This window comes from Syngnathus floridae, chromosome 4, assembly GCF_059516105.1.
Source record: "Syngnathus floridae isolate MCC-2025c chromosome 4, RoL_Sflo_1.0, whole genome shotgun sequence".
NCBI classification, from domain to species: Eukaryota; Metazoa; Chordata; class Actinopteri; order Syngnathiformes; family Syngnathidae; genus Syngnathus; species Syngnathus floridae.
Window position 1 is genome coordinate 17,992,166 of NC_142416.1, and position 25,320 is coordinate 18,017,485.

At 42.1% G+C, this 25,320-nt stretch overlaps 2 protein-coding genes across 7 annotated transcripts in view; one reads left to right on the forward strand and one right to left on the reverse strand.

Annotated features, from left to right (window-relative positions):
* The first annotated feature begins 2,975 nt into the window (after positions 1-2,975).
* LOC148399644 (dnaJ homolog subfamily A member 3, mitochondrial-like) overlaps positions 2,976-25,320 on the forward strand; it is a 34,450-nt gene continuing 12,105 nt past the window's right edge. The window contains exons 1-17 of one of the 4 annotated variants that reach the window (XR_015858056.1): positions 2,976-3,209; positions 3,569-3,705; positions 3,789-3,872; positions 3,961-4,158; positions 4,420-4,572; positions 4,649-4,796; positions 4,939-5,003; positions 5,079-5,207; positions 5,300-5,415; positions 5,844-5,938; positions 6,141-6,292; positions 7,746-7,868; positions 12,301-12,375; positions 20,579-20,709; positions 22,374-22,423; positions 22,931-23,130; positions 23,370-25,319. Coding sequence is in view for 1 of the 4 variants with exons in the window: in XM_088373970.1 (XP_088230096.1) it covers positions 3,008-3,209; positions 3,569-3,705; positions 3,789-3,872; positions 3,961-4,158; positions 4,420-4,572; positions 4,649-4,796; positions 4,939-5,003; positions 5,079-5,207; positions 5,300-5,415; positions 5,844-5,938; positions 6,141-6,277 (1,464 nt within the window). In the remaining 3 variants the exon portion in view is untranslated. Of the gene's footprint in view, positions 3,210-3,568; positions 3,706-3,788; positions 3,873-3,960; positions 4,159-4,419; positions 4,573-4,648; positions 4,797-4,938; positions 5,004-5,078; positions 5,208-5,299; positions 5,416-5,843; positions 5,939-6,140; positions 6,482-7,745; positions 7,869-12,300; positions 12,376-20,578; positions 20,710-22,373; positions 22,424-22,930; positions 23,131-23,369; position 25,320 lie in introns of those variants that run through there. The other 3 variants (XR_015858057.1, XR_015858055.1, XM_088373970.1) reach the window with 3 other exon arrangements.
* vasna (vasorin a) lies at positions 16,580-25,195 on the reverse strand. 3 transcript variants are annotated; one of them, XM_088373964.1, is made up of 3 exons: positions 24,979-25,195; positions 24,534-24,889; positions 16,580-19,932 (listed from the first exon to the last, which is right to left on the reverse strand). In XM_088373964.1, exon 3 carries the CDS (start codon positions 19,909-19,911, stop codon positions 17,809-17,811), a length of 2,103 nt encoding a protein of 700 aa, XP_088230090.1. In that variant the 5' UTR covers positions 19,912-19,932; positions 24,534-24,889; positions 24,979-25,195; the 3' UTR covers positions 16,580-17,808. The 3 variants fall into 3 exon arrangements, with proteins under 3 accessions (XP_088230090.1, XP_088230089.1, XP_088230091.1); XM_088373963.1 differs by lacking the exon at positions 24,534-24,889; XM_088373965.1 differs by lacking the exons at positions 24,534-24,889; positions 24,979-25,195 and adding an exon at positions 23,872-24,477.

Genomic DNA, 25,320 nt, shown 5'->3' on the forward strand with positions numbered 1-25,320 from the left:
AAGGCAGAAAGAAGACGACCTCAGTGGGGCTCACAGGGTCGCCGGACAATTGTAAATCTTTTGCTGACTTTTTATTGAAGCCACATTTCAAGAGTGGACACGGTGCAATGAATGAAAGGTTTCCACAAGGAAGAAGTCCTGCTGCTACTCCCGATGATGATGATTTACACACGCGTAAAAGGCTAAGATAATCATTAAACCCTTCACATCAATAATGTTCACAAAGCATGGTGAGGAAACAGTGGAACTCCGACATTAATGGACCATCCACAGGATGGGAGGAAGTCTCGCATCCCGCTTGCAGTGAGCTTTTATTTCATTTGCTAATTAACTGACGGCAAAGTCATATTTATCATTCAAAAACAATCCCACACACTCTTTTTCTTGTGGACAATGTCAATAAGTTTGATTTGGATGACACCTTTTGAGAGAGACTAAAACATGATAATTTAATGTTGACCGTTAAGAACCCCATGCTAGCAGAAGAGTTAGCTAACGTGCTAGCTTCTACGTCTTCTGCCGACATAGCAGCTCATAATCTTTTTACCAAAAACTCTCTTTCATGCGAAATGTTTGCATTGTAGCTTAGTGTAGCATACTTGGAACAGGTAGTAAAAAAAAAAAAAAAGTATGAATAAAGGTTGATGATTAGCGGTGTGTTTAACTAGAGTACTTTTGAACCATCTTGATTGACACTGCATGTTAAGAACCAAGGTGTCCATATAAAGTCTTGAGTCACATGCTGAGCCAACTCCATCAATCATCCCAACTTGAAAAACAGAAACATCTGCCAGTGTAAAAATGCCCAGAGGTGATCCGACACGTTTTTTCCACCGAGCGCGTCAGGAGTGCTTCCGTGACCTTTGGCTCCCAACCTCTTGACTTGGGCTTTGTCATGTCGTCAGGTGCCAGCTTGCTTTCTACGGGCATCGAGATTCCTTCAAGTCTCACCCGAGGGGGGCCGGCCTATTGTCCGTGCGGGACAAAGGAAGGAAGACCACCAATGGGACTCACTGAGGCCGAAATTACACGAGCAATTCACTTTAATCTTTTTGGAACCGGATTTAATATTCCCATCATCCTCACCAACCAGCGATGATCATTGAAAATATTGCAGAAAGTGCCGGGATTTTTTTTTTTTTTAATTCATTTGATGCACCAACTGGGAGTTTGTTTTGGGTGATGAATTAATATTTGAACATGGCTAAAAGCTGAAAAAATTGAAATTGGGCTTCAGTGTTTGACTTTCATTGAGACACTTGCAGATCCAAGTTTGTTAAAATGTGTAAAGAATGAGTCAAGTATGCCACGGCACCTTCGTTTGTTGACTAAACATTTTGGAGAAAGAAAGTAACATCCTGCGACGTTGCCCTCCTTCACACCTCAGTGGTGTTCCTTCACAAAGGATAAAAACAACCATGGTTTGAAGGGAAAGCAGGTGAAGAAAGCCTGATTGAAGGAAACATGGATGACGCAAACACATCACAGCGGATCCTATCTGGTCTTTTGTCCGTCTATGAAACAAATCGGAGCTGAAAGAGGTTATCGTCTATCAACGAGGGACCTGGTTATTGACCCGAAGCTCTTGTCGTTGACCTGTACCTGGAGGCTGCACTCAGGTGGGTGAGAAGGTCAGCACAATGTATTGATGCAGCTTGTTCAGCGAGGAACATTTCAGTCACAATGGGTCTTCTTAAAGACATTGCAGTCTAGACCTGGTTTTGATGATTGATGAAAGGAAATTAGAATAAATCTAAGTCTAATCTAATCGAAATATAATTCAGTAATATGTTGAATGTAGTTTTTGCTCGCACATACTGAACAATTCGTCATTTCAGTGTTAGCTTGTAACCATAACAGCTGCATTATCTCCACAACAGAGAAGATCTGCTGAACACGGTGTGATTTGTCTGAGATACCATCGTCTGCCTACAAGCGAGGTTAACAGCTGCTCGTTTGAGAAAGCGAGGTCACCTCCCCGTCACGCTTTTTGCGAGCCCTCGAGAAGCCGAGCCGCAATCGACTGGCGACCAAAAAGCAAAAGCCCCTTTGACGACAAGGGAAGCTTTCTGCTCTTTAGAAGTAACATTAGAATGTCACCAAGGGGCAAACTCATGATAGCTGGCTGAAAACAGGCACATTTTGTTCGTGCATGAAAATTGATGAAAAATTAGATTTTGTTTGAAGTCAGAATCAAATCAGAATAGTTTTTATTGGCTAAGTTTGTATATATATATTAAAAAAAAAGTCCTAGGTTGTGTTAACCACGGGAAGTATTGCAGTAACAAGAAAACCATCTTTTTGATAATCATTAAGTCAACAAAGGTCTGTTTATCGGATTTTTTTCAAAGATGATCTATAAAGATAAGATGACAGCCCTCTGCCTCACCTCCCACTGATTTGACGACTTGACCTCAGAGCATCCATCTCTATAGCTGGAGAGATTAACAGACAAAGGATAAGCATTTGACTCATAGCATTTGACTTGGAGTCTTAGGAGTCATTTGTTGGCAAAAAATCTCTTGTATCTGGTCTGTGTCAGCTTGCCTGTTTAATAAATGTTCCCAAAATAAAGTTGGAACATTAGTTGAGAGATGGCTTGGAATTTGAATGAGTCCTCTTACATTACTTTACAAATGATCCAGTTGATGTTAAAAAAAAACAATCTTGTTTATTTGTGTGGTTTTACGTTTGTTTAATTTTACATTGCAAGAGCCGACATTGATTTTAGCAGATTGGTGACGCCACCTGCCGTTTTGAAGTCAAAATCAGGACAAATCTAATTGAATTTTGTGGAATGACTGAAAGACATTTATGCTTGAAACCTCTCCAGTGTTGCTGAATTAAAGCAATTCCCCAAATAAGTGAGCCAAAATATCTACAATGTGAAATAAAATACTCATTTACAGTTTAGCAGAAAATTCACAGTTAATAGGTTTGGTGCAAGTACGTACAAATCTTCGCGCATGCGCTGAGCGTTGCTAACTCAGGAAGTGACGGAATTAAAATGGCGTCCTCCGCAAACCGGCTTGTCACACGCTGGTTCGACGCGTCGCTTATTTCCAAACTATGCCGCGGTCATCTCCAGTTTGTATCCGCCAGATATGCCTGCCTTTCAGCGACGACCTCAGCCGCACACCTGGGAAGTTTGGCGGCTCACCCGAGCCCGCGGAGCCACAAAAATGCGGTGACATTGAGCCGACTGACAGGTAAGCGAAACCTAGCAAAACATCTCCAGTGCCTGTCTAAACAGATATTTAAAATGTTTAAAAAAACGTAGTGTGATGTGATTAATGGTACAGATTGAACCTGACTGCTACCAAAGAAATTCACTCATGTTTATCACTTCTATCAGAGTTAAATAGTTTAGTTACGTCACCATATTTACTGACATTTGCCGTTTACAATCAGTGTTCTATTAAAAGTCAGCATGGCCAGTCTTGTTTATTCTTTTTGACTATACACATTTAAGGTCATAACAATGCAGGGAAATTTTTCGAAAGATTTGTTTTAATCTCATTTTTACACAACGCAATTGACAAGTACAGTTGTGTCATCCCGTCTGCAGCCTCGCGATGTCCTCACGTTATACCAGGCCGGTGCTTCCTCACCAGCGCCAGACGTGCCAACAAGCAAGACCTTTACGATGTCCTGGGTGTCGCCCGCACGTCCTCTCAAAAGGACATCAAAAAGGCATATTACCAGGTGAGACCCCCGTTGTTGCTCTATGGGAAAAATCATCACACAAATCTGCATAACAGTCCAATCTGAGTCACTTTTGTTTGCAGTTGGCAAAGAAGTACCACCCAGACACAAACCCCGATGACCCGGAGGCCAAAGAGAAGTTTGCCAAGCTGGCTGAAGCTTACGAGGTAGCGACCGGTAACACACTCGGAATAAATCACGATGTATAAACTTGAATTGATACTATTTGTCAGGTAACAAAATTGTGCCGCACAGGTTTTGAGCGACGAGTTGAAGAGGAAGCAGTACGATACGTACGGTTCGGCCGGCTTCGACGCTAGTCAGGCTGGCCAGCAGCAGTATTACAGAGCAGGCAGCGCCAACGTTAACCCTGAGGAGCTCTTCAGGAAGATCTTCGGGGATTTTGCCGGCGGCTTCCGAGACGTCAACAGCATGTTTGAGCAACGGCCAGAGGTGAGAGAAAAACGAAGCCCTTCACAACTAGGTAGTGATTGATGTACAAATGTTCATGGCATTTTATTTAGCAGTAGGTTTGTTGAAAAAAAAAAAAAAGATTAGTTAGATTTTTGCAATTAACAGGATAGTGTGTGTTTGAGGGGGTTTGATGGGTGGGCTATTTTAAATATTGTTTGAAATCAGAAATTGGACTTTTTGTCTCATTCAAACGACAACAGATCGCTCGCCACATAACGCATTTCTCCCGCATGTCAATAGTTTGTGATGGAGCTGACGTTTGCCGAGGCGGCGAAGGGCGTGGACAAGCAGCTGTCCGTCAACCTCGAGGACGCCTGCCCGAGGTGCGACGGCAAGGGCAGCGAGCCGGGCACCAAAGTGTCTCACTGCCATTACTGCAACGGCACTGGCATGGTGAGTCGTACCTCTCTTGTAATTTCATCTCATTAACGATTCAACGATTTTTATTTTATTTTTTTTCTCCCAATAGGAGTCGCTGCACATCGGTCCCTTTTTGACGCGGAGCTCGTGTCGACGCTGCGGCGGCAAGGGCACCATCGTAATCACGCCTTGCGCACTGTGCCGAGGTTCGGGGCAGACCAAGAAGAGGCAGACGGTTTCGGTGCCGGTTCCAGCCGGTACGTGAGAGAGGGAATTTAATTAATTTGCGTCTTCATTTGCATCATAAGACAAAAAAATGAGCAATCAGACAGCCATGCAGGAATAAACACTTTAGTCGAACATCGTCCGACGTTACGAGCACACGTACGTTGTCCGCAGGGGTCGAGCACGGTCAAAGGGTGCGCATGTCAGTCGGCAAGAAGGAAATTCTCATCACGTTTCGGGTGAGCCTCATCCATCTGCCATACCATCGAACGCCTTTGCCCTTGTTAACTCTCGGTGAAACGGACCCAACGTAGGTCCAGGGGAGCCCCGTGTTCAGGCGCGACGGAATCGACATCCACTCGGACGTGCTGATCTCTGTGGCTCAAGCCGTCCTGGGCGGCACGGCCACAGCGCAAGGCCTCTACGAAACCATCAGCATTGTGGTGAGATGGTTAGAAAGCGTCACTCCTCCATGATTGCACGTCCATGGAAAATGCCGGTTTTAATCCAAGTGCGCTCATTGCCGCGTTTGCAGATTCCCGCCGGTTGTCAAGCCGATCAGGTGATCCGGCTGCAGGGGAAAGGCATCCGCAAGATGAACAGCTACAGTTACGGCGATCACTACGCGCACATCAAGATCCGAGTGCCCAAGTAAGAGACTGGAAACGGGTTGAGCGCAACAAAACCCGACGGTACTTAATACAGTGAAGGAGAAGCCGAGCGGTCAGGTTCCACTTTTTCAATCCACATTTGTGTGTGTGATCATCATTAGTTTCACCCCCAAAAAAATCAAGTGTGCAGCTACTCAGTGCATTTTGTACCAGATCCAGGCTTGAAAGTGGCTCAGGCTCTTCACCTAGCTTACATTTCAAGTCAAACTGTGTGTGGGGGGCGGTATCGTGTAGATTGGCAGACTTTAAGAAGTAGTCAGATGAGTTTCACACTTGATAGGTAGATGGGCAATCTAAAGAGCCAACTGTTTGCAGCATTTAAAAGATCCATTTTGCATTTGGTGCTTTGTTTTAAGATGCCGTTGCAGGTCTTGTTGCACATTCATTCTTGATTGACGGTTTCTGCAGGAAGTTGACGCGGAGGCAGCGTTCTCTTCTACTCAGTTACGCTGAGGAGGAAATTGATGTTCCTGGGACTGTTAATGGTGTCATTCCATCTCCAGGTAAGCATATTAGGGGGGGGACACGTTTTGATTTGTAGATGTTGTATGATTGTAGAGATTCAACAGGTTTAACTTTTACGATGGCTGACTTTGTTTGGGGGGTGCTTAAATTAGGCCTTTTTTTTTTTTAAATCTTTCTGTTTTTCTCCGTACCTTCAATTAACTACTTTTGGATTTAAGCGACACTATGCTTTGCGCTCAGCAGGGGGAACCAGAGCGTCAGGTTCTGCGATGAAGTCCAGCAGCTCAGCTCAGGCAGAGGACAAACAGACCAAGGCAAAGGAGGAAGAGGAGGAGGGAGGAGGCTTCTTCTCTAAACTCAAAAAAATGTTTAGCTGAAATTAAGAACACAAGGTTGGCAGATTTCAGTACTATTCGTCTTCACTAGGGGGAGTGTGTGAAGATGTAAGGTTGATGGAGAAAAGTGGCAATGCCTCAGCAAAAGTGGCAAAGGACTACAGTGATCAGTGTAAAAACTTGTCTTTATTAAAGTTGTGGATAATATTGTAGAAGTTATATTTAAATAAATAGCACACAACCATTTCAAGATTTCATTCATTTTAGTTGAAATTTGAGGACAGCCAGGGGGCGTCATCAAGCAGTAGAAGTAGATTTAAGTTAGATGCTGGCCATCCACTTTCTCTGCTTTTTGGACCACATATCCTTTGTAGCCTTTTTCAAAATTCACCTTTTAAACCACCATAATAATTTTCCAGAAAAACTGAAGACTCTCTTGGGAATTGTGCAAACCTCACGCCCGTCCCTTTCTCATTCTTCCCCTTTTGTGGGCTTCGGTGTTGTCGTAAATTTTATTCGTTCTGAAGCTGGCGTCTTTCTCCCGTGTAATTATCTAGCAATGGTTGAGCTCCATGTTGTTTCTTTCTCCGACTGGAAAAAGTGTCGAGCCTGCAGACGGAAATGCTTTTTGTTGGAAAAGATTTCCTTTATGATATTTTTTATTTTTAGAGGCCCATAATCATGCACACAATTGCCAAAAACATACTCCGTCTCGCCCCCTGGAACGTTTGATAGAAGAATTATCCAAATTCGCCATGTTGAACATAGAGTGGGAACACACCATTCACAATGACTTGAATGGAGCAAAGTCACCAAGAGTCAATTTAATACTCCTTGTCGAATGTTTTCACTTCTTCCGAGCCACGAAGCCAGACGCTCTTTGTCTGGTCTCGTGCTTTTCAAACATGAATGTGGCCATGTGTCAATCATGTGTGACTGACAGCTGGTTGCCGTGAGTAACTGGGAAATGTAGGAAGGAGTTTGCTGTCGGCATTAATAGACGTCTTCATGCAGAACAGCACAAAAGCAGCAGGAAGAGGCTAATTGGACATAGACATGTGGTTCATAATAATGACACAAGTTGCTTTTTGTGTCACATCAATGAATGAAATCAACAAAGGATAAACTTGACTTAAAGGTCCCCTTTGGGGAAAAATCGTTTTTGTGGTCACCATTAAGGCACAAATTGGACCACTGGAGTGCCGAGCTTGCTGGAGTTCTTAACTTTTTGTCAATACTCTGGTTTAATTGGAATGATTGGATTTGTCCTAATTAAACTTAACTTTTCAGATGTTAAGTAGGACTAAAAGCCTGCAAAATTGTTTACTCCCATGTTGGTCACAGAAATCGGAAAATCGGAAAGTAATTCATTTAAAGTCTGGAAAATTACCGATTGAGAATCATACATTCTATTTGACTTGTGGTTCAATAGAAATATATATTTTTAAAAGACAATTTCATGAAATAAGCCATGGACAAAAAAAACTGAAAAAACTGATTCTGACCTTAGGAACAAGGTGTGACCTCTAAGGAGCATCACAGGTGTCTTCAAATTTATAATCAATCAGTGGCCCTGTGACTTCTGGACCAGGCAGAGCAAAGAAGAAAGTTGCAACACTCTTCCATCTTTGTGGTGAGAAAAAACACATTTTATTTTTAAGTGGACTTTAAGCAATCTCAAGAACAGTACATTCCACGGAGCAGTTAACAATCAGGTCAGTACGCTAGCAAAAACGCTTTGGTAAACATTACATTGCTAGTTGATGAACTGATATCAAACTTTTGTGTAGATGCATTGTCACGTCTATAAATCCAACTTTGGAGAACAAAAAGTGGCAAACAGGCTACTTAGTCAGCCACGCAAAAACATAACTAAACATGAGCTCATCCCTGAGTGTGTGTTTGTTATATGTCACAGTGTGTCTCAGAGGCGGGTGGGAGGCCCAGAACCGATTCTAAAAGCCCCATATGGGAAGCATCAAGAAATCCCGTAATCTGATACTCAATCTGGGGTTCGGTTTTGAGGCGAGGAACGTCTCCTTGACCCCGGTTAGATGGATTTGAAATACACACACACTCTGCAGCAAATGCATGTGGCAATGATCTGGATGACCAATTAGCCGAAACTGCGGGGGTGTAAGAACAGGCAGGCCCAAAGTGGAAGAGAAGTCGCTGTGATTGAGGAAAAATGGGAAACAGGCAGGAATTGACGTCACCCTTTGGCCTCCCGTACACAAACACGATGCTATTTACGACTGCAGTTAAAAAAAAAATAATGGCACATCCATCGACTATGTTATTATGGCTTCCAGCTTGCCATACCCTAAAAAGCGTGTCTTTCTAAGCTGTTATTATGCAAAGAATCACTGACGATTATTTACTCTCGTTTTAACAGTTTGAGCTCGTTTTTTTTTTTTTTTTTTTTTTGAGGCTTGCCTACTTCAAATCGTGTTGCCGCTGGCTGCTTCCACAAATTTCAACATTTGGGAAGGAGCATGTTAATGGATTATCTCTTCTAAAAGAAATGTATTAATTTATATCAAGAAAAAAAAATATTTTTTAGTCTTTCTTGGAGGCAATACTCAGAAGCCCCCCCCAAAAAAACAGCTGGAAAAAATAGTTCAGTCTGCTTTCTTGATGGAAAAAATACAAATACCAGGAAATTTGAATAACGTCATCGTAGTTTTGCGAAAAAAGGGAAAAAAACAAAACATTTTAATCGGAAACTGGAATTTTTAAGAGTGGTCCTGCTTGCTATCCTGGCCCTTGTCTCTTGTACTTAATCTCAGTATTTGTCGGCTAACTTCCCTTAGCATAGCGCCATTTTCATGTCTTCAAATTTGATGTCACAGAGTGACAACGCTAATCACGCCGGTTGTTTACAAATAGACATCCCAAAATAAAATATTGGTAGACGAGATGAGGGTGTTGAGGAGAGATTGAAATGTCTTGCGTTCGGGATATGGAAAGAGAAGGGAGGGGGGGGGTCAGGGTTATTTTTCCATTTTGTTATAACAGCTGCAGGCCAGTGTATGGAGAGCACTGCGCTAGAAGAGTCGCTAGCCGTGTAGCGCACACTGTGCTGTTTAGACAACATTGGTTTTGACCCTCCAACACGAATGAGGTGCTCAATTTGCACGAGTCACTCGGGTCCCACCGAAATTGCGAGTACTTTCACTACTTCTGCTCACATCCTCAGACAAAGCTAACGTAAGTCTTGATGACAAATTTACAAGCTCGAGCACATTCTGCCATGTCGACTTCGGCTTTCAGTCAACACGTTGTGAAATGCACCGATGTTGATTTGGACTCTTTAAACTCTCAAATCAGGCTTCTTGCCCAGACTTAAATAGCCGTAATATTTGCGTTTAGGAATGATTGGACTAAATCTGGGCAAAAAACCCTGATGATTATTAATTGTAGGCAGCTCATGATGACCCCCAAAAACTGAGGACCATTTCCCGGACCATGCTTCTGTTAGCAAAACCCTGTCAAAGAAAGGCCTGTGAGAACGGCAGAATTTTATTGCCGATTAATCAGAGGGACTTCAAATGATGACAGGTGCACTTACCTACTCGACATGAGTGATTGCTTCATTCTGAATTCAGTGTAATCCCAGTTATAAGAGGGTGTGCACACTTATGCAAATATGTTATGCCAGTTTTTTTTTACTTGCTTTCCTGAAGATTTGTCATATTATTTTGGTTTATCTTTCCTCTAATTGTTTTTTTATTTTATTTATAAATCACAAGATGGCCTATTAAACTGTCCTCCGTGTTTGCTGATGACACGTTACGATAGCCCCGGTGGTAAAAAGAGGAAGTGGATTACAAAGTTTTGCTTTCCCACAGGGAGTTAGGGTTAAAAATGACAGACAGAAATCAAAAGTGAAAACTTGGGTTGAAATGTTGTATGGCAAAAAAATTTAAATGTTGACAAATTGCATGCTCTTATTATATTCCATTCAAGGTCAACTATTCATTCCTAACCCAACAGCAAAAGAGTTTGAAGCAAGCATTTTTTTCCCCAGCTTCCTTGCCTCATTCAAAGATGACACAAAATTGCTGAATCATCAAAATTAATGCAAGATGTATTTTTTTTTCCTTCACAAAAGTCAACTCAGTCAAAATTTTACTAATATTAAGTTTACAAATTGGAAATCCACAAAAACAAATAAAAAATAGGCCTACTCAACTTATTTTCCGTGTTTTTTTTTTGGGGGGGGGCGGTCAACATGACAATTACAATTCTCAGGATCACTAATTGCTTGTCATCTAACTCAATTTGTGCTTGTAGAACTGTACATGTGCTTCTACTAATTCAATTCAGAGGAAGTTCTCAGTACAGGTAATCTTAGATGATTCCTCCTGATCACAGGGATCTTTTTAAATCTTCTAAAACCTTGACCATGCTGCTTCCACTTGGGAAGGACCTCTCAGCTACTCGTCTGAGGGCGGAAAAATAATTCCAATAGCCTGAGCATGCTAAGCTTGCCCACAAAAAAAAAAAAAACTAGAGGGTGTGGATGGACCCACATCTCATCTTCCTCTTGTCTGCGTAACTGCTCACCCCTCCCCTCTCTGCTCATCTGAGAAGAAGCTCCAAAGTCCTCTCCCAAAAAAGAAAAGATCGCATTACCAGGTTGAAGTCTTATTGAAACATTGACTCCATGAATTAAAAACAAACCGTCAATCGACCCATGCTGATAGCTAATTATATTTTAAACCAGAGATGCCAGAAATGGTTGCCGTCTGTTCTACGCTTGCTCAGTAAGCCCCTCTTGGGCCACTGAAAAATACTTTTGTTTTTTCTTCTTCTCGGGCACATTGCCAACTTTCAGGAAGACAAAACCGGTGAGAACGCCATCGAGACCACCCACCTCAAATGAAGAGCTACTTTTAGTGGCTAAACCTTGGTGGATCAAAACTTGACATGTTCTGTGTTGCTCTCCATCCAGATGCCGAGGCGCATCTCCTGTTACACATAATTGTTGTTTTTAATAAGCACACGGGTGAATCATTAAAACCGTTTCCAGCAGCGTGAGGGAGATTCAAATGTCAAGCCTGCAGGTTGAGAGGTGCGCGGCTAGGTTGGTTCAGATTGTATCAAGCGTGTTGGCAGCATGAACCCGCTCTCTGTTCCAGCTCCTTCTCCAACAAAAACAAGCTGACTTCTTTAGCCACTTTCTTCTTGGTCTCCACCTTTTGGGACTTTCCCCTCCACCGCCACTACCTCATTTGCCTTCTGGGTTACATTTATGAAGAAAAAAAAAACCCACAGCAACCTTTTTTTTTTTTTTTTTTTTAGTAAGTTAGGGGGTCTCATAAGGACGTCCCAAGAAATGTTTGCATTGTGTGTGAGTCCGCGCGTGCATGTGACTGCATCTTCCCTCAATGGGATCGTGGGAAGTTGCTCCCGCCTGAAAATCAAAACAGATCAATAAAGTAAAGCATAAATAAACGGATTCTACACACAACTGCTGACCCCCTCCCATGTTACCATAACCGCCCCCTTTCCTGTCACTATGAGCTATTTTTATCAACAGTTCTTTTCCACAGTGTGGGCCTGCATCGCGTCGTGTGTGTGTGCGTGTGTGTGTGTGAAATAAGTGTGATCCCCGGGGTCACAATGTGTGGGAAGTTTGCAATATTGCAATGTTTTCTCAATTCGCCATTTACCATCTAATGAACCTAGCATGCATGTTTCGGGAACATGGCTTTATGATAATGGACTGTATTAATATAATTAAACAGAGTTGAAAAAGTGTTTTTGTCATGCTGCATCATAAATAGCGTGGGTGTCTTGGCCACCTGGGGGCAGTGTATTCTCTTTTTTTGAGACTTAACTCGTTAATAGAGCACAAATTGTTCTTTGCGGAGGATAAATAATAGATAACGATAGTTGAATTGTCTTTCTACAAGTATTGCTGCACGGTTTGTGTTCATTCGAGTAATAGCGCTGCAACATTAGCATTAAGCTAGCAGAATGACTGGCTAAGAAGATGTGTACCTGGTTTGAAAAGATTCAAATTGATGAATGAATCAATGAATCATTTTGTGTTTCAGCCAAGAGGAGAAGTCCAAAGTCTGAGCCGACTGGGGAAGCAGACAATGATGTCCAGGATGAAGAATGTGAGACAGGTAAAAAGTTTTTGGAGCTACAAATGTGAGTGGCGAATGCATGTGTGAATTGTTTTTTTGTTTTTTTTGTGTGCTCCATCTTGCTGCAAACTTGCTATGCCCAGAGAAAGACCATGCTAACACTCTGGCTTGCTCTGTCTCGCTTTCATTTTTACACATGCACACACATCCAGCCAAAACGCCTCCTCAGCCAGATGCCGGGCCCACATGTGGCCAAAAATCCTAAATTCAAACCATCACACACACACACACTTATGAGTGAGTATGAGGGGATTTCCAGCTTCATACTTAGCAGCTTCAAGTCAGTAGCCAGCACACCACCTACCTGACGCATTGGAATGATGGCCAAAGATTGGTTGGAACGTGTCTCTACTCCATCGTTCCATTCCAACTTTTTCCTGGCAATTTTGACTCAGACAAAGTTTAGAGGAGGTTCATGGTGTGTGTGTGTGTATCTATCTATCTATCTATCTATCTATCTATCTATCTATCTATCTATCTATCTATCTATCTATCTATCTATCTATCTATCTATCTATCTATCTATCTATCTATCTATCTATCTATCTATCTATCTATACACAGTAATCCCTCGTTTATCGCGGATAATTGGTTCCAAAAAGATGCTAATTTGCGATCGTGCTAACACCCGAAAACGGACTTCTAAAGGAATGTAAACAAACAATACTACATTGTCCGAAAGGTTAGACACGTTTCCTCGATTTAGAAGTTGTATTTTGACTTTTAAATTGTTTTTTAATATGGAAAAAAAATCTGTGATGTAGTGGAACCGCGATAAACGAAGCGTGAAGTAGCGAGGGATCACTCTCTCTCTTTCTCTTTCTCTCTCTCTCTATAGTGTTGTATAGCTGGTGGTTCCAACTTTGTGCTCAAGTGCTTCCAAGCAACGTATTGCACGACACACGTGTGTTCATGTGCGTCCCTTCCATGCGAGCGGGGTCAAGGTGGCAAAATGTTGACTTTGAAGTGTGTGGCCCCGTGTTGGGGTCCTGTCAGAAAATAAAAGTTCAGTCATGTCGAGGGGGATGGGGGTGGGTGCTCTCCGTCACACTGCCGGCGTGATTCAAGTTGTCAAGGTCAGATGACTTTTTGACCCCGCCGTCTTGACTTGACATGGCGACCAAGATGAGACTAAACATAGGAACATATGATGCCGTGGTGCCTTGACTTAAGAGTTGAATATACGGTGTGAGCACTCTCACAATTCAAATCAAATCCTTTCTCAAATCCGCAACTCCGTTGCCGTGTTTTGATTGGAAGAAATGATTCTCCTTGAGGCAGGCGGTACTCAGCGAGCATGGTTGTAAAGAAACATCATGCCAAATGAGTTTGTGCGAGTATGTGAGCTTCTATTATGTGTGTGTGTCCTGGAGTGGCAGCATAGCTGACCTTGTGCTCCTGGTCTCCCAGGGCAAAGCCATTGTGCACTCGCACCTGCTGTCCAACTCGATATTAAACATTTCATCAGAGTGAGTCGTGTCAATAGAGACGGGATACAATGCTTTTGTGTTTGAGCTGGGAAAAGTCACATATTGGTTTAAAAGCCTGCTGAGGATTTTCAACGCTGACCAAAGTGGTTGTCAGTCAATAAACTTAAAGTGACAAGCACCGCAGGGGGCCAGAATGGAAAGTTGGGAGGCCCTCGTGACTTTTCCACTATTTTTTTTTTCGATTTATTTCCACAAGTGTTGATACTATTGAATTGGTGGAAAAATGTGAAAGAATTTTGGAGAGGAGTGACATATTTGATACAGAAGTATATTCAATTAGTCAGTGTTTGCTATCCATGGCAAAGAGGCAACATATTAACGGAATGAGAAGGAAATTGATGGGAATCCAAGTGTGTGTGTGTGTGGGGGGGGGGCGTGTGTATTGTAAACATGTCGGAAGCTGTGACACAAAGCGTAGAAGACGTAATTAAAGACGACAAGGGAGTCTGGCATGACTTACTGAAAATAGCAAAACATTGATGCTTTAAAGTGGCTCTGCCGAGGCCCGGACTAGGGGTCAGAGGTAGCATGTTGGAAGGTAAAAGGTCAAGGGGAACGAGCCCCGCGGCGGTTGAAGTTTGTTCTGAGTGGAACAGTTTAAGAAGGCCAGCTAAAGAACAATGCTATTGTTCTAAATGGATATCAGAACTGAAGCATTTAACTTTTTATTTTCATTTTTTTCTATTTTTATTCAATTTTAGATCTCTGATTTAACTGTTTGTTCTTTTAAATTATAAATATCTTATTTTAGTTTTTTTTTTTATATTTATACTCATTAATTCAATTTTGTGAGATATCATACACCTTCATCACTCCACCAGAGGTTCACCTAAATTTATCCCAGTTAGATTATTATTATCATTTTTTTTTTTTGTATAAAATGTGTTTTAAGCATGTGGGATGTTTACAACTTTAAAAGATATTTCCCGCAATACCGCTAATGTGGTTTTCCAGCTAAATCTCATTTTTGCACATGCATGACTGCACCTTCCCGTGTTAGCGAGCAGACGGCTGACAACCTGTTGCTAGTATGAAGGCAAGGCGGCTTTGCAGAGAGGGCCCGCAAAGGTTGCTAATCCTGCTCTCCGCTGTCATGCCACCGCTTATCACAACAACGCCCTCGGGGCTCGGAGCCGGGCCAAAGAACCGTAAAGCTCAGGAATCCTTTCTTCTACCACTACTTCTTGCCAATTCACCTACAGAAAAGAAAATATGGAGTCAAGCCCCTACAACCGAAAGTTACTCACCTTTTTTTTTTTTTTTTGTCCTTCGGTTCGGAGAGTTCAGATTCATGCCTCAAAGAGCATGGAAGTCATTAAGGGACCTTTGGCTCTCGCCTGCCAATTAAATTTAATTCACGTAAACGTCGGGTCGTCTTTCAAAGTGTAAAAGTGGACTTCATTCATCGCCTTAAAGGTAATCCATCCCAGTATTCATTGTTACTAATGGAAAGACTGGAAGTGGATTTGTGTAAAAGCTAACCTTTACATCGCAGGAAACGACACAGTATTTCTTTATCCGTCTATAATTGATATCAGGTTAAAGGCCATTCAGGGTTGACGTGCAGAGACAAGCAAGCAGACATCCACGTCTGTCGGCCATTTTGAGCCGGCAATTAGTACGAGCAGCGTGCTTCCTGCGGGATCAGCACACGGAAATGAAACGGCTGACAGCTTTTCACTAAATGTGTTTTGGTTGTCACAGAATGGTTTGGTAAATCTCGCTCTGACAGATGTGTGAATTACCTTCTTTCCTCTTGTCGACATACACAGTAGAGTGCCTGGATTAAATTCAGCAAAATAGCGCCACAATTTAGACCGGATTGTTGCTTGGCTAAAATTTACAAACCACTTGACTATTCATGAGACTTCCCTTGTCTTGGATTTGATCTTTTTTTTTTTTTTTAATCTGAATTTTTAATATAAATTACCTTTTGTTTTTTTTCCTTTCCTGAAAGATTTTTTTTTTCTAGTGTGCTGTACTGCATTGTCAAATATTTGAAAGATCTGTTTACTTGTAACCTCTACTTTCTTCATCTGTGGGCTCCACTGGTATTTATTACTACCAGATGATTATTGCCATAATTGGAGCTCCATTAAGCAGCCTGAAACTGTCAGTGTGAAAGAAGATCTTTTAAACAGGAAGCACATTAGGCTCCAAGTCTGGACATCATTTTTCTTAACCAAAATGTCACCTGCGTGATTATACGTTGGCTAACTACACTTGCACATAGTAATCATTTCAATGCTCAAGTCAACATTCCCTCTTAATTAGAAACACACAATCTAAACCATCAAAACATGATTTTTTTTTTTTTTTTTTGTAAGAGTCCATTTGATAGTTATAGGTAGCGGTAGATATAAATGAATAAACTCAAAAAATCTCAAGAAGATGGAAATTTCAATACCAATTAATGATAGTTATTTATTGGTATGCATTGGGGGGGTCTGTTATAATTAATAATTATATATAATTATATTTTTATATTTTTAATTATATATTTTGTAACAGAGGTCTAAGAAAAGGTCGGCTTCCTAAGACTGAACAATCTGGAAAATCCCAAGTATTTATTATATTCTAGTTTGTTTTTATACATGAATCACCTCTTGACAGAAAAAAGTTTTTTTTTAAAAAATGGCCAGGATCTTGAAATAACTTTCAGTGTCTTATTGATAACTGAATGGAGGACACAGTTGTATAGAAAATTGTTTTAATACTGTCCATTTTGTTGGCGTCATTTTCTGACAAACACATTTTCGACAAACAATACAGAGCGTGATGGCGCTTTGGTGACCTCGTTGCAAACAGCGATCCCTTTCAAAATCCAAAGCAGCATAAAAGTATTCCAGTTGATGTGTTAATGCTACGCTATAGCTGTGACACTTTTTAATACTGCATTTCACAAAAAAACTTAGTTTTTTAAAACCAGTTGCCGAATGCAGTTTCATTAGTAGCCGATTTGTAGGGCTGCTCAATTGATCGGATTATAATCGCCATTACGATTTTAGCTCAATACGATTCCCATGATTGAGGAGAAATGATTATTTGGCGTTTTATAGTAGTGATTTCGATATTGAACAAATGAATTGCGATTTATCCATAATTGAGCAGCCCTACCAAAATGTGGCATCATCTTTTATGAGCATTGTTTTAAAACATCTGCATGCCTGCTAAATCAAAGGTACACTTTTGTAAACCATTTACACTTTAACTAATTTACATTTCTCTCTTTAGACAAGGCAAAGATGAAAATTTACATACGGTCTTTCAGTTTCTGGGTGGGCATCAGTCGGTAACAAAAAAAAATAGGGTAAAATGAAAGATGAGTCTCTGAATCAAAAATTTGGGGCTGTTATAATGTCAACAAAACAACTAGCACTTAGTCTATACAAATACAAAACAAAAAAAGGGATTAACATGTTTTGTACAAAATTGTCAGCTACCTGAGTCCCATTCTTCAGCAAAAAATATTCTCAGAATCCATTGCAAAGACTTTACATTTGTCATGGAGCGAGTCTGGTGACATTTGAAGTTGGTCATATTTCATGATGATAACAGAAAGAAAAAAAAATCTTCAGTTCCGGTTTAGATCAAATGCAAATGCTGCATTTTTCTCCAGTTTCACCTCTAAATCCAGCAATAGATTTCTCGAACAAGAAACCGTTTTCAAACAAACCATTGTCAATGGTTGCGTCCATGTTCAAAATATAATAGCACATTTTCTGCAACAAGATCTTTTCTTGTCAATTGCACTTTATTTAATCACTTGCTTGGTTTCTTTGTTTTTTTTTCCCGCCCTCACCACCAAACCTCAGCCTGTAATCGTTCATGTTCATTCTCTCGACGGCCATTCCAGTCAGCCGGAAGAAAAGTTTAAAATGCTTGAAGTACTCCAAAAATCTGGACAAGTGTTCACATATTCTTAGAAATAAGATGGCTTTAAGGATGAGCGATTATTATTTGAGCTGGAATGTTCTTGCATCAACGGTACCTGATAATCAAAGTGGCCATTTTGTTGCATTTTTGTTGTTACCTGCGGTTGTCGAGTGCCGCAGTGATCGGTCTGTTTGTGGGCCACTGGATTGTTCCCCCGATTTTCCGGACATGCCTTGATGCCTTCCACTTCCGATGAATCGTCCAGATCGGCAGGACCCAGCTCCAGTTCCATTCCCGCTTTACTGTGCTTCTTCTTCCTTAGACAGATAATCAGACCAACCAGAAATGCCAAACCCAGCACCAGCGCCAGAGCAGCTAATGCGGGAATTAGAGTATAAGTGAGGGAGTTTTGAGTCTCCACTCGGGGTTCTAGGGAAGTCAAAGGAACCCCCGCAGTCCGAGCTTCTGTACATGACCCAGTCTCAGCTGAAGTGTTGGCCCTTGTGGTTATTCTCTCCCCGAGAGGACTTGCACAGACCGAGTAGGTACAGTTGGGTCTCAGTCCACGGAGAGTGTACTCGGGGTAGGTTGCCGGCACGCTCAAAATAATAGGGCGGCGGTCGGGGCCCGAGAGATTGCGGTAGGTCAGCCTGATTCCGCGGATATTTGGCCGTGTCTTGATGAAGAGGTGCAGATCAAGAAGGATGGAGGTGGAGGTCACCTGACGGGAGCTGATGACATCCTCAAGAACTGTGGAAGCCTCAACAGACACTTCCGTTAGCCGAGGTTTCGGTGGTTCCGTTACATCGTGGACGTTTTCACAGTAGAGTCCAGATGTTCCTGAGGGACACAGGCAGCCCAGTTGTCCTATTGGGTCAAAACTGCATGTGCCACCATTGAGACAGATGTTTGGTGGGCAGATGTGTTGGTCGTATTCCCCGACGGTGGGGGCAGGGAGTTGCGATGGAAGCGGGTCTGTTTTTGAGGCCAGGGTTTGTTCGCTTGGGGGAGGAGGAGGAGGGATAGCATTGGTGTGGGTCATTTCTTGGGATGTGGTAGGTTCCTCTGGTGCTGGAGTACTCACCATGGGCAGCACAGTTGTTGTCATTGGTGTACAACCAAAATCGGTGTGGTCCAATACTGATAGCATCTTCCCGGCATTAGCTAGAGGAAAGTGGCACCTGGTCTCCCGAAGTCTCTCCAAAATGATATTCTTCTCTTTCAACCATACCACAAAGGAAGCCAGGGGACACAAACAATTGAATGGATTTTCAGCCGCTGCCAGACTTACAAGTCTGGGGAAAGACTGGAAAAAGTCTTGGGGAAATCCCTGAAGATTTAGACCACTGAGATCTAATTCCTGGAGCCCGGTGAGTTTCTGAAAGTCTTCAGTTCTTAGCTCACCCAATGGATTGGCGGCCAGGTTGAGCTTGATCAAGCCCTTCAGGGAGTCCATCTTTAGGGCCTGGGGAACCTCCGTTAATAGGTTCAGGGAGATGTCGAGCTCGTGGAGGTTCCCCAGGGAGGCTACGAGATCTTCATCTAGATGGAGAAGCCCAAGGGAAGCCATTCTGAGGGATTCTAAGTGGGGTGTATGAAGGTCCGAGACATGCAAGGTTGGGATGCTGTTGTAACTCAGGTCTAGAAGCAGAAGCTTGGGTAAATCGAGAGACGGCAAGGATGTGAGTTTGTTCCCTCGAAGCTTGAGTTCCAGTAGCATTTCTAAACCTTCAAAAGCTTCTCTCTGGATGCTCTGGATTTGGTTTTGGTGGAGATACAATCGCTCCAGCTGGACCAAGCCAGAAAAGCTCTCTTTGGAAATGTGAGTAATGAGGTTCGAGGACAGGTCCAAGTTCTTCAGCTTGGACAGCATCTTAAATACACCATCCGGAATCTCCCCCAGCTCATTCTGACTCAGATCTAGCAAATCCAAGTCTCCGAGACCCACAAAGTCGTTTTGGCTCAAAGCATTGATGCCGTTGTGGAAGATGTACAGGTTTGTGGTGCTGGCCGGGACCCGGGGTACGGTTTTGGACCGTCGACTGGTGCAGAATATAGAGTCCGGGTTGATGCAAGTACAATCTGCTGGACACTCGAAAGAAAAAACCAGACTGGAGGAGAGGAGGAGGAGCATGAGATGAGGCCACATGGTCAGTTCAGGTTTGGAACTCTGCAAGACAAAACAAAAGAAAGGTATTGGCTTTGAAATAAATCCCAAACCGCAGGTTTATAAAATCTCCCCTACACTTTAGTCTTACGTCATATCTTCCTCGGTATTTTAAGGGTGTGTTTTTTTAAGACTTTCAGGACTGACAACATCACCGAACCCGATGACAAGACTCTGCCAGGAAGACCGACAAAGCCAGTTCTTTTTTTTTTTTAATTAAATGTGAGTGACACATTCTTCGGCTTCATCTTGGAGAGCAGTGGAAGCAATGTGGCCGTTGACGTGAAGCAAAGCAGGTCGATATGGAATACGGTGGGCAGCAGGCAAAGGGACACAGCTGGATTAAATTACCCACAATGCACTGCAGCCATCTCTCACAGTGAGACCCACCCACCCACATGAACCTTTGTTTTTGAGAAAAGAATGTAGACAATAGAAAAGGAGTAGGTAGCTAAGTCTTCTGTTTTATTATAAATATATATACATATAAATATTAATATTAAATATTTTATATATATGTAATATTAATATTACAATTATTAATATTATAAATAATAATATAAATATTAAATATTATATGTGTGCATGTCTCATGTGTAATTCAATGCTGTTCTTTGACTTTATTGTGCTACGTTTCTTTTCCATCAAGTGGTGCCAAGGCTTCAAAAGAACTCAAGTGGAAGAATCTCGGCAGGCGGCTGGACTCTGAAGATGTAGGTCGTTTATTTGTCCTGCATTCCGACGAGGAGCGCTAGGAGGATTAAAGAACTCGGGTAATAGGTAAACTTGAAATATACACAAAAGTTGCTCAACTTTTCCCGTTACGTGGAATAAGTTATCGACTGAAGAAGAGGGACAAAAGGGGGGAAGTAAGGAGTGAAGGTACTAAAAAGAAAAAGCTGAGTCCATAAATTACATCTGACATGTGTCCGAAGGGAGATTACTTCATCTTTTTGGAGGGGGGAAAAAATATCCACTCCCACCCCCTCAAAATTGGAATATCCTGTTACTTTATGGCTGAACAGCTTTAAAGCCACTAAAGGCCCCAAATGGCTCCAAAATACATTGGAGGAAAGGAAAATGTGAAACCGGTTCTGCTTTTGTGTCCTATCTCCATTGGTGGCGAAATAATTAACATCGAAACCACTTTCTGTTTGTCATCAACACGAATGGAATGCAGAAGCTTGTGGGCACACCTTTTTTTTTTTTTTTTTTGAGCCAACCCTGTTTAGCAACATCAGGAAATCAAAAGCTTCATCTTACCATAAGCAAAAAATGCCAAAAGCAAACTAGACACTTCTCTTTGTTCTAAAATATTATTGATTTGATTCCTGTTTTTTTATCTACCGTATTTTCCGCACTATAAGGCGCACCGGATTATAAGGCGCACCTTCAATGAATGGCCCATTTTAAAACTTTGTCCATATATATGATATATACATTTGGCCCGTAGGCCGGACTTTGGACACGCCTACTTTAGTGACCCAATATTGGTCTATATTTAAGGAGCACCTGATTATAAGGCGCACTGTCAGCTTTTGAGAAAATTGGAGGTGCGCCTTATAGTGCAGAAAATACGGTAGTGGCCCACCTCAAGGTCTAGACATGCCAAGTTTGGACTGGTTACCACCTGGCTTACTAAACTTTCCAATAAATTCACCAAATGGTTCTTAATGAACTGCTTTTCCGCAACAAATCTTTTTAACTTGAGGCAACCACGAGGCTAATTGACCCGGCTTCCAGACGTTTTAACAAGTTGCTTAACATCTGGAAATGGTGGCGGACCTACAGACGGGAGCCGCCATAGGCGAGATAAGTCGTTGATGTGTGTTAATTAAAAATAATAAAAAATTAGTCAGTTTGTTTGGGGAAATAATAATGGCATATAAAATATACTTTTTCAAATATGTCTACAATAACAGCATTAAAATAGGATTTAAAGTTGACACACACACACAGAGAAAACTAAAAAGTGTCCTCCACTGTTTGGATCACCTCGTTACGGCAGTGTTAGTTCAAGAGTGTTGGCGGATTTACGGCCGACAAGAACTTGGAAGAACCATAGGAACTGACACACACACGCGCACACACACACGAGCTAGTCCTCAAATAAGCACGACACAATTTATTAACAAGAAGATTAAATGATGTCTACGTATGTATGGCAGTGTATGTGAAGGAGGGCTTATGTTTACAAAAGTTACTTATCTATTTACTTTGACTCCTCAGAAATCTTCCGCTTAAGTAAACACACACACATACCGCAGAGCAGGGGAATCAATTAGCGCGTTTGTCCGCCTGCATGGCTTCCAATCTGGCGACCTTGACTGCTTCACAAAGAAACAATGGCTTCATTCTGCTTAAGATCACATAAGTTGGACTCTTTCATATCTTCCCCCCCCCCCAACAAGAACAGACGTGAACTCTCATATTATTTTTTACAGCGTGAAAGCAGATGTGAAAAACAACCCGGCCTCCTCTTCCATTCACCAAGGTAAACACTTTTGTGGTGTGTGTGTAAATATAGATAGATAGATTCTCTCTCTCTCTCTCGCTCTCTCGCTCTCTCACTCAATCACATGTTCATGATGATGAAGTCTCACTCAAAAACCAAAGAAATCTCAAAAGATCAGCTCGACTGGACACAAATCTCAGTCACGAGCCCTGAGGCCTGATTAGAGACTCGTCATGGAGTGACAAATGATGCTGTTGTATGACAGGAAGGGGGTGTGCACACTTACGCACACACACGCAACCTAATTTGATTTTACACTGATAACGTGATTAATGCTTCTTTGTCGGAAAGATGCTCACGTGACTTTTGACATGGCTACGCTTCGTTAAAAATAGCAACTAACGTTACGTTATTTCGACAACCGTGGCGTCACATGGTAAGAAGAAGAAGCAGAAAAATAAAAATCTGCACCTTATCCGTTTTTGGATACACACCACCCTCGAACATTTATGGCAACTGTCAATCTTTTATTTTCCTTTCCAACAGAAACCATCTGCAAACGGCCAACTTTCTGCAACCACGACGACTCTCCTCCGCTTGACTGCTCGTGTTTGTTTTCGGAACGCCTCGGCCCGGCGTCGAGGCTACGGCTACGCTCGGCAAAACAAATGCCACTCGGCCTCGTGTGAGAAGGAGAAATGAAGGGAAACAGCTCAATCACAAGAACCGGCCGGCCACGCCATTAGGTACCCCGGAAAATAACTCTTCAAGTGTCTATGATTATGTAATTGGACTGTTAAGATTGTTCAACTAAACAATCAAGTTCCATTAAAGTGGTCAGCTTAGATCTGCATGTACGCCATCTTAAGCTAACATTGCTAATGTTTTACAGGGCACATGCACACTCCGCTAACCGCTCGTCCCGCTTGTTTGAATCTGTTTGTTGTCTCTTTCATGTGGCGTTCGATTCTCATCTGTGAACAAGATGTCCGCATACCACACAAGCTGCACAACCAAAGTCTCAAGGCAGAGAGGTCCAAAAAACAGCGCAATGTGCATGCCAGGCCAGTAGTTGGCACTGTTTTCTTTTTACAATTTTTCAAAAGAAGTATTGTTTTACTTGCCATGTCATCTCTGTGAAACCAAATAGTTGATTTGTTGAAGTATTTCCTCGTAATTTTAAAGTTATGCAGAATTTTCTAGTAGCTTATAGTAATTTGAAATAGAATTTAAGAATCAATCTGCCTTTTGATGAATTCTTAAGGCTCTTTGCAAGTCAAAATATATATTTTTGCCGTGTATTAAAAAGAAAAATTTAGCCAGAGACTGCTAATAATAATGTCACCAGAGCTCCAATCTGTGCCGTTCCAGAATGTGCACAGCGAGCACTCTTTCTAGAAATGTCATGCTCTTTACCTTCCTACTGAAGCGCAGTGTTTATACTACACGCTCAGGGGAGGTACTTGGAGACACACTTTATGACTTACAAAAGGAGTGGCAAACCCTAAAGCCTCAATTTGGGGGCTGGGGGCGTCGAAAGGAAAAGAAGTTCCCCTCTGGTGAGCATGCCGAGGCTCGTGTCGTTTTGCTTCTAGAATTCTTCAGGTGTCATCATGACTTGTTAAAGTGCTGTCAGTGAAAAATGACACCATAGTAAGAAAAAAAAAATAAGACACTGCAGACTATACATTACCATTAATTCTACCCCAAAATTGGTAAGGACATTACATAATCAAAGTTGTACATTTACGAGAAAAGGGGGAAAGAACTATGTTTAGTACTATAATTATATTGCTTAAACACAGACTTGTCGAAATGAAATATTTTTGCAAGCCACAATATTTAAGCCAAAACCATTCAACTGCAATTTTTGAGCATAAAGTGTAGCCAATTAATCCTTCTTAAAAAAAAAAAAAAAGGATAGCTTCCCGTAAATGCCAAGGCTATAAATAGCATAAAATACAGTACAAGCTAAGTGCAGTAAAGTCACATTCTGAAAATAATCAACTAGATTTGACCACATTCCGCATTTGTGACGGGATAGATTTGACCCCTGCAGGCTTGAACTCTCATTGGCCCTTATCAAAAAAAAAAATCTTTATAACCAAGCAAATAGGACAAAAGATGCTGGCTGATGCGTTAAGAGTACCTCGGTGTCCGCAGCACTTTCGGTCGAACTTTAGGATTAAGCGACGGGGGGGGCTTCACTCGACAGGCTGGCCCCCCCGCAGCATCTTGTTCTACGTGACAGCCACCCCACCTCACCTCACCTCACCACCACCTCCGAAAAACTTAATTAAATTGCTGAGGCAGCGAGTCAGGAATGTTTGCTTTCCTCTCTCTCAGCCCGACTGTCTCTGCGCGTTCTTTGCATTTCTCAGCCTTCTGTTTCTTCTTCTTCGGCAATCCTTGTCATAACAGGAAGACTTTTGGTTTTACTGAAACGGAGTTCCATTCATGAAGGTTCTTGACATCACTTTTGCATGAAATCTGGTCTTCTTGTTCCTACGTGGTCACCGAAGAACCAACCAAACAAGAATATTAAAAATATCCAAGTAATCATGTGTGATGGTGCGTGGATGTAAAACGCTTACCTTTTACGATGAAGTTGAAATAAATAAATCCCAACGGGATTCACGCCCGACTCCGAACTTTGCATCCAAACTTTGCGCGTAAACCCAACCGCGTTACGCGTCCTTCCACGCGGCAAGTTTCCACGACGCGCCAGCCTCCGTGTTTACTCTTTGACTTTCCTCATCCAAACTGCGAAATTTTCGCCTCCACTCTACACACAGGGAAGCACTTGGAGGAGGAGGAGGCGCACAGAGGAACCGCGAGGCGGAGACTATACCTGCGTGGGAGACGGGAACTACGAATGTGCGCACTCCACGATCACACACACACAAAGATGTTCAAATCAAGCATTTTGACACCGG

Coding starts and splice junctions, on each gene's coding strand:
- vasna (XM_088373963.1), bottom strand. CDS start 19,911: ATGTGGCCTCATCTCATGCTCCTCCTCCTCTCCTCCAGTCTGGTTTTT.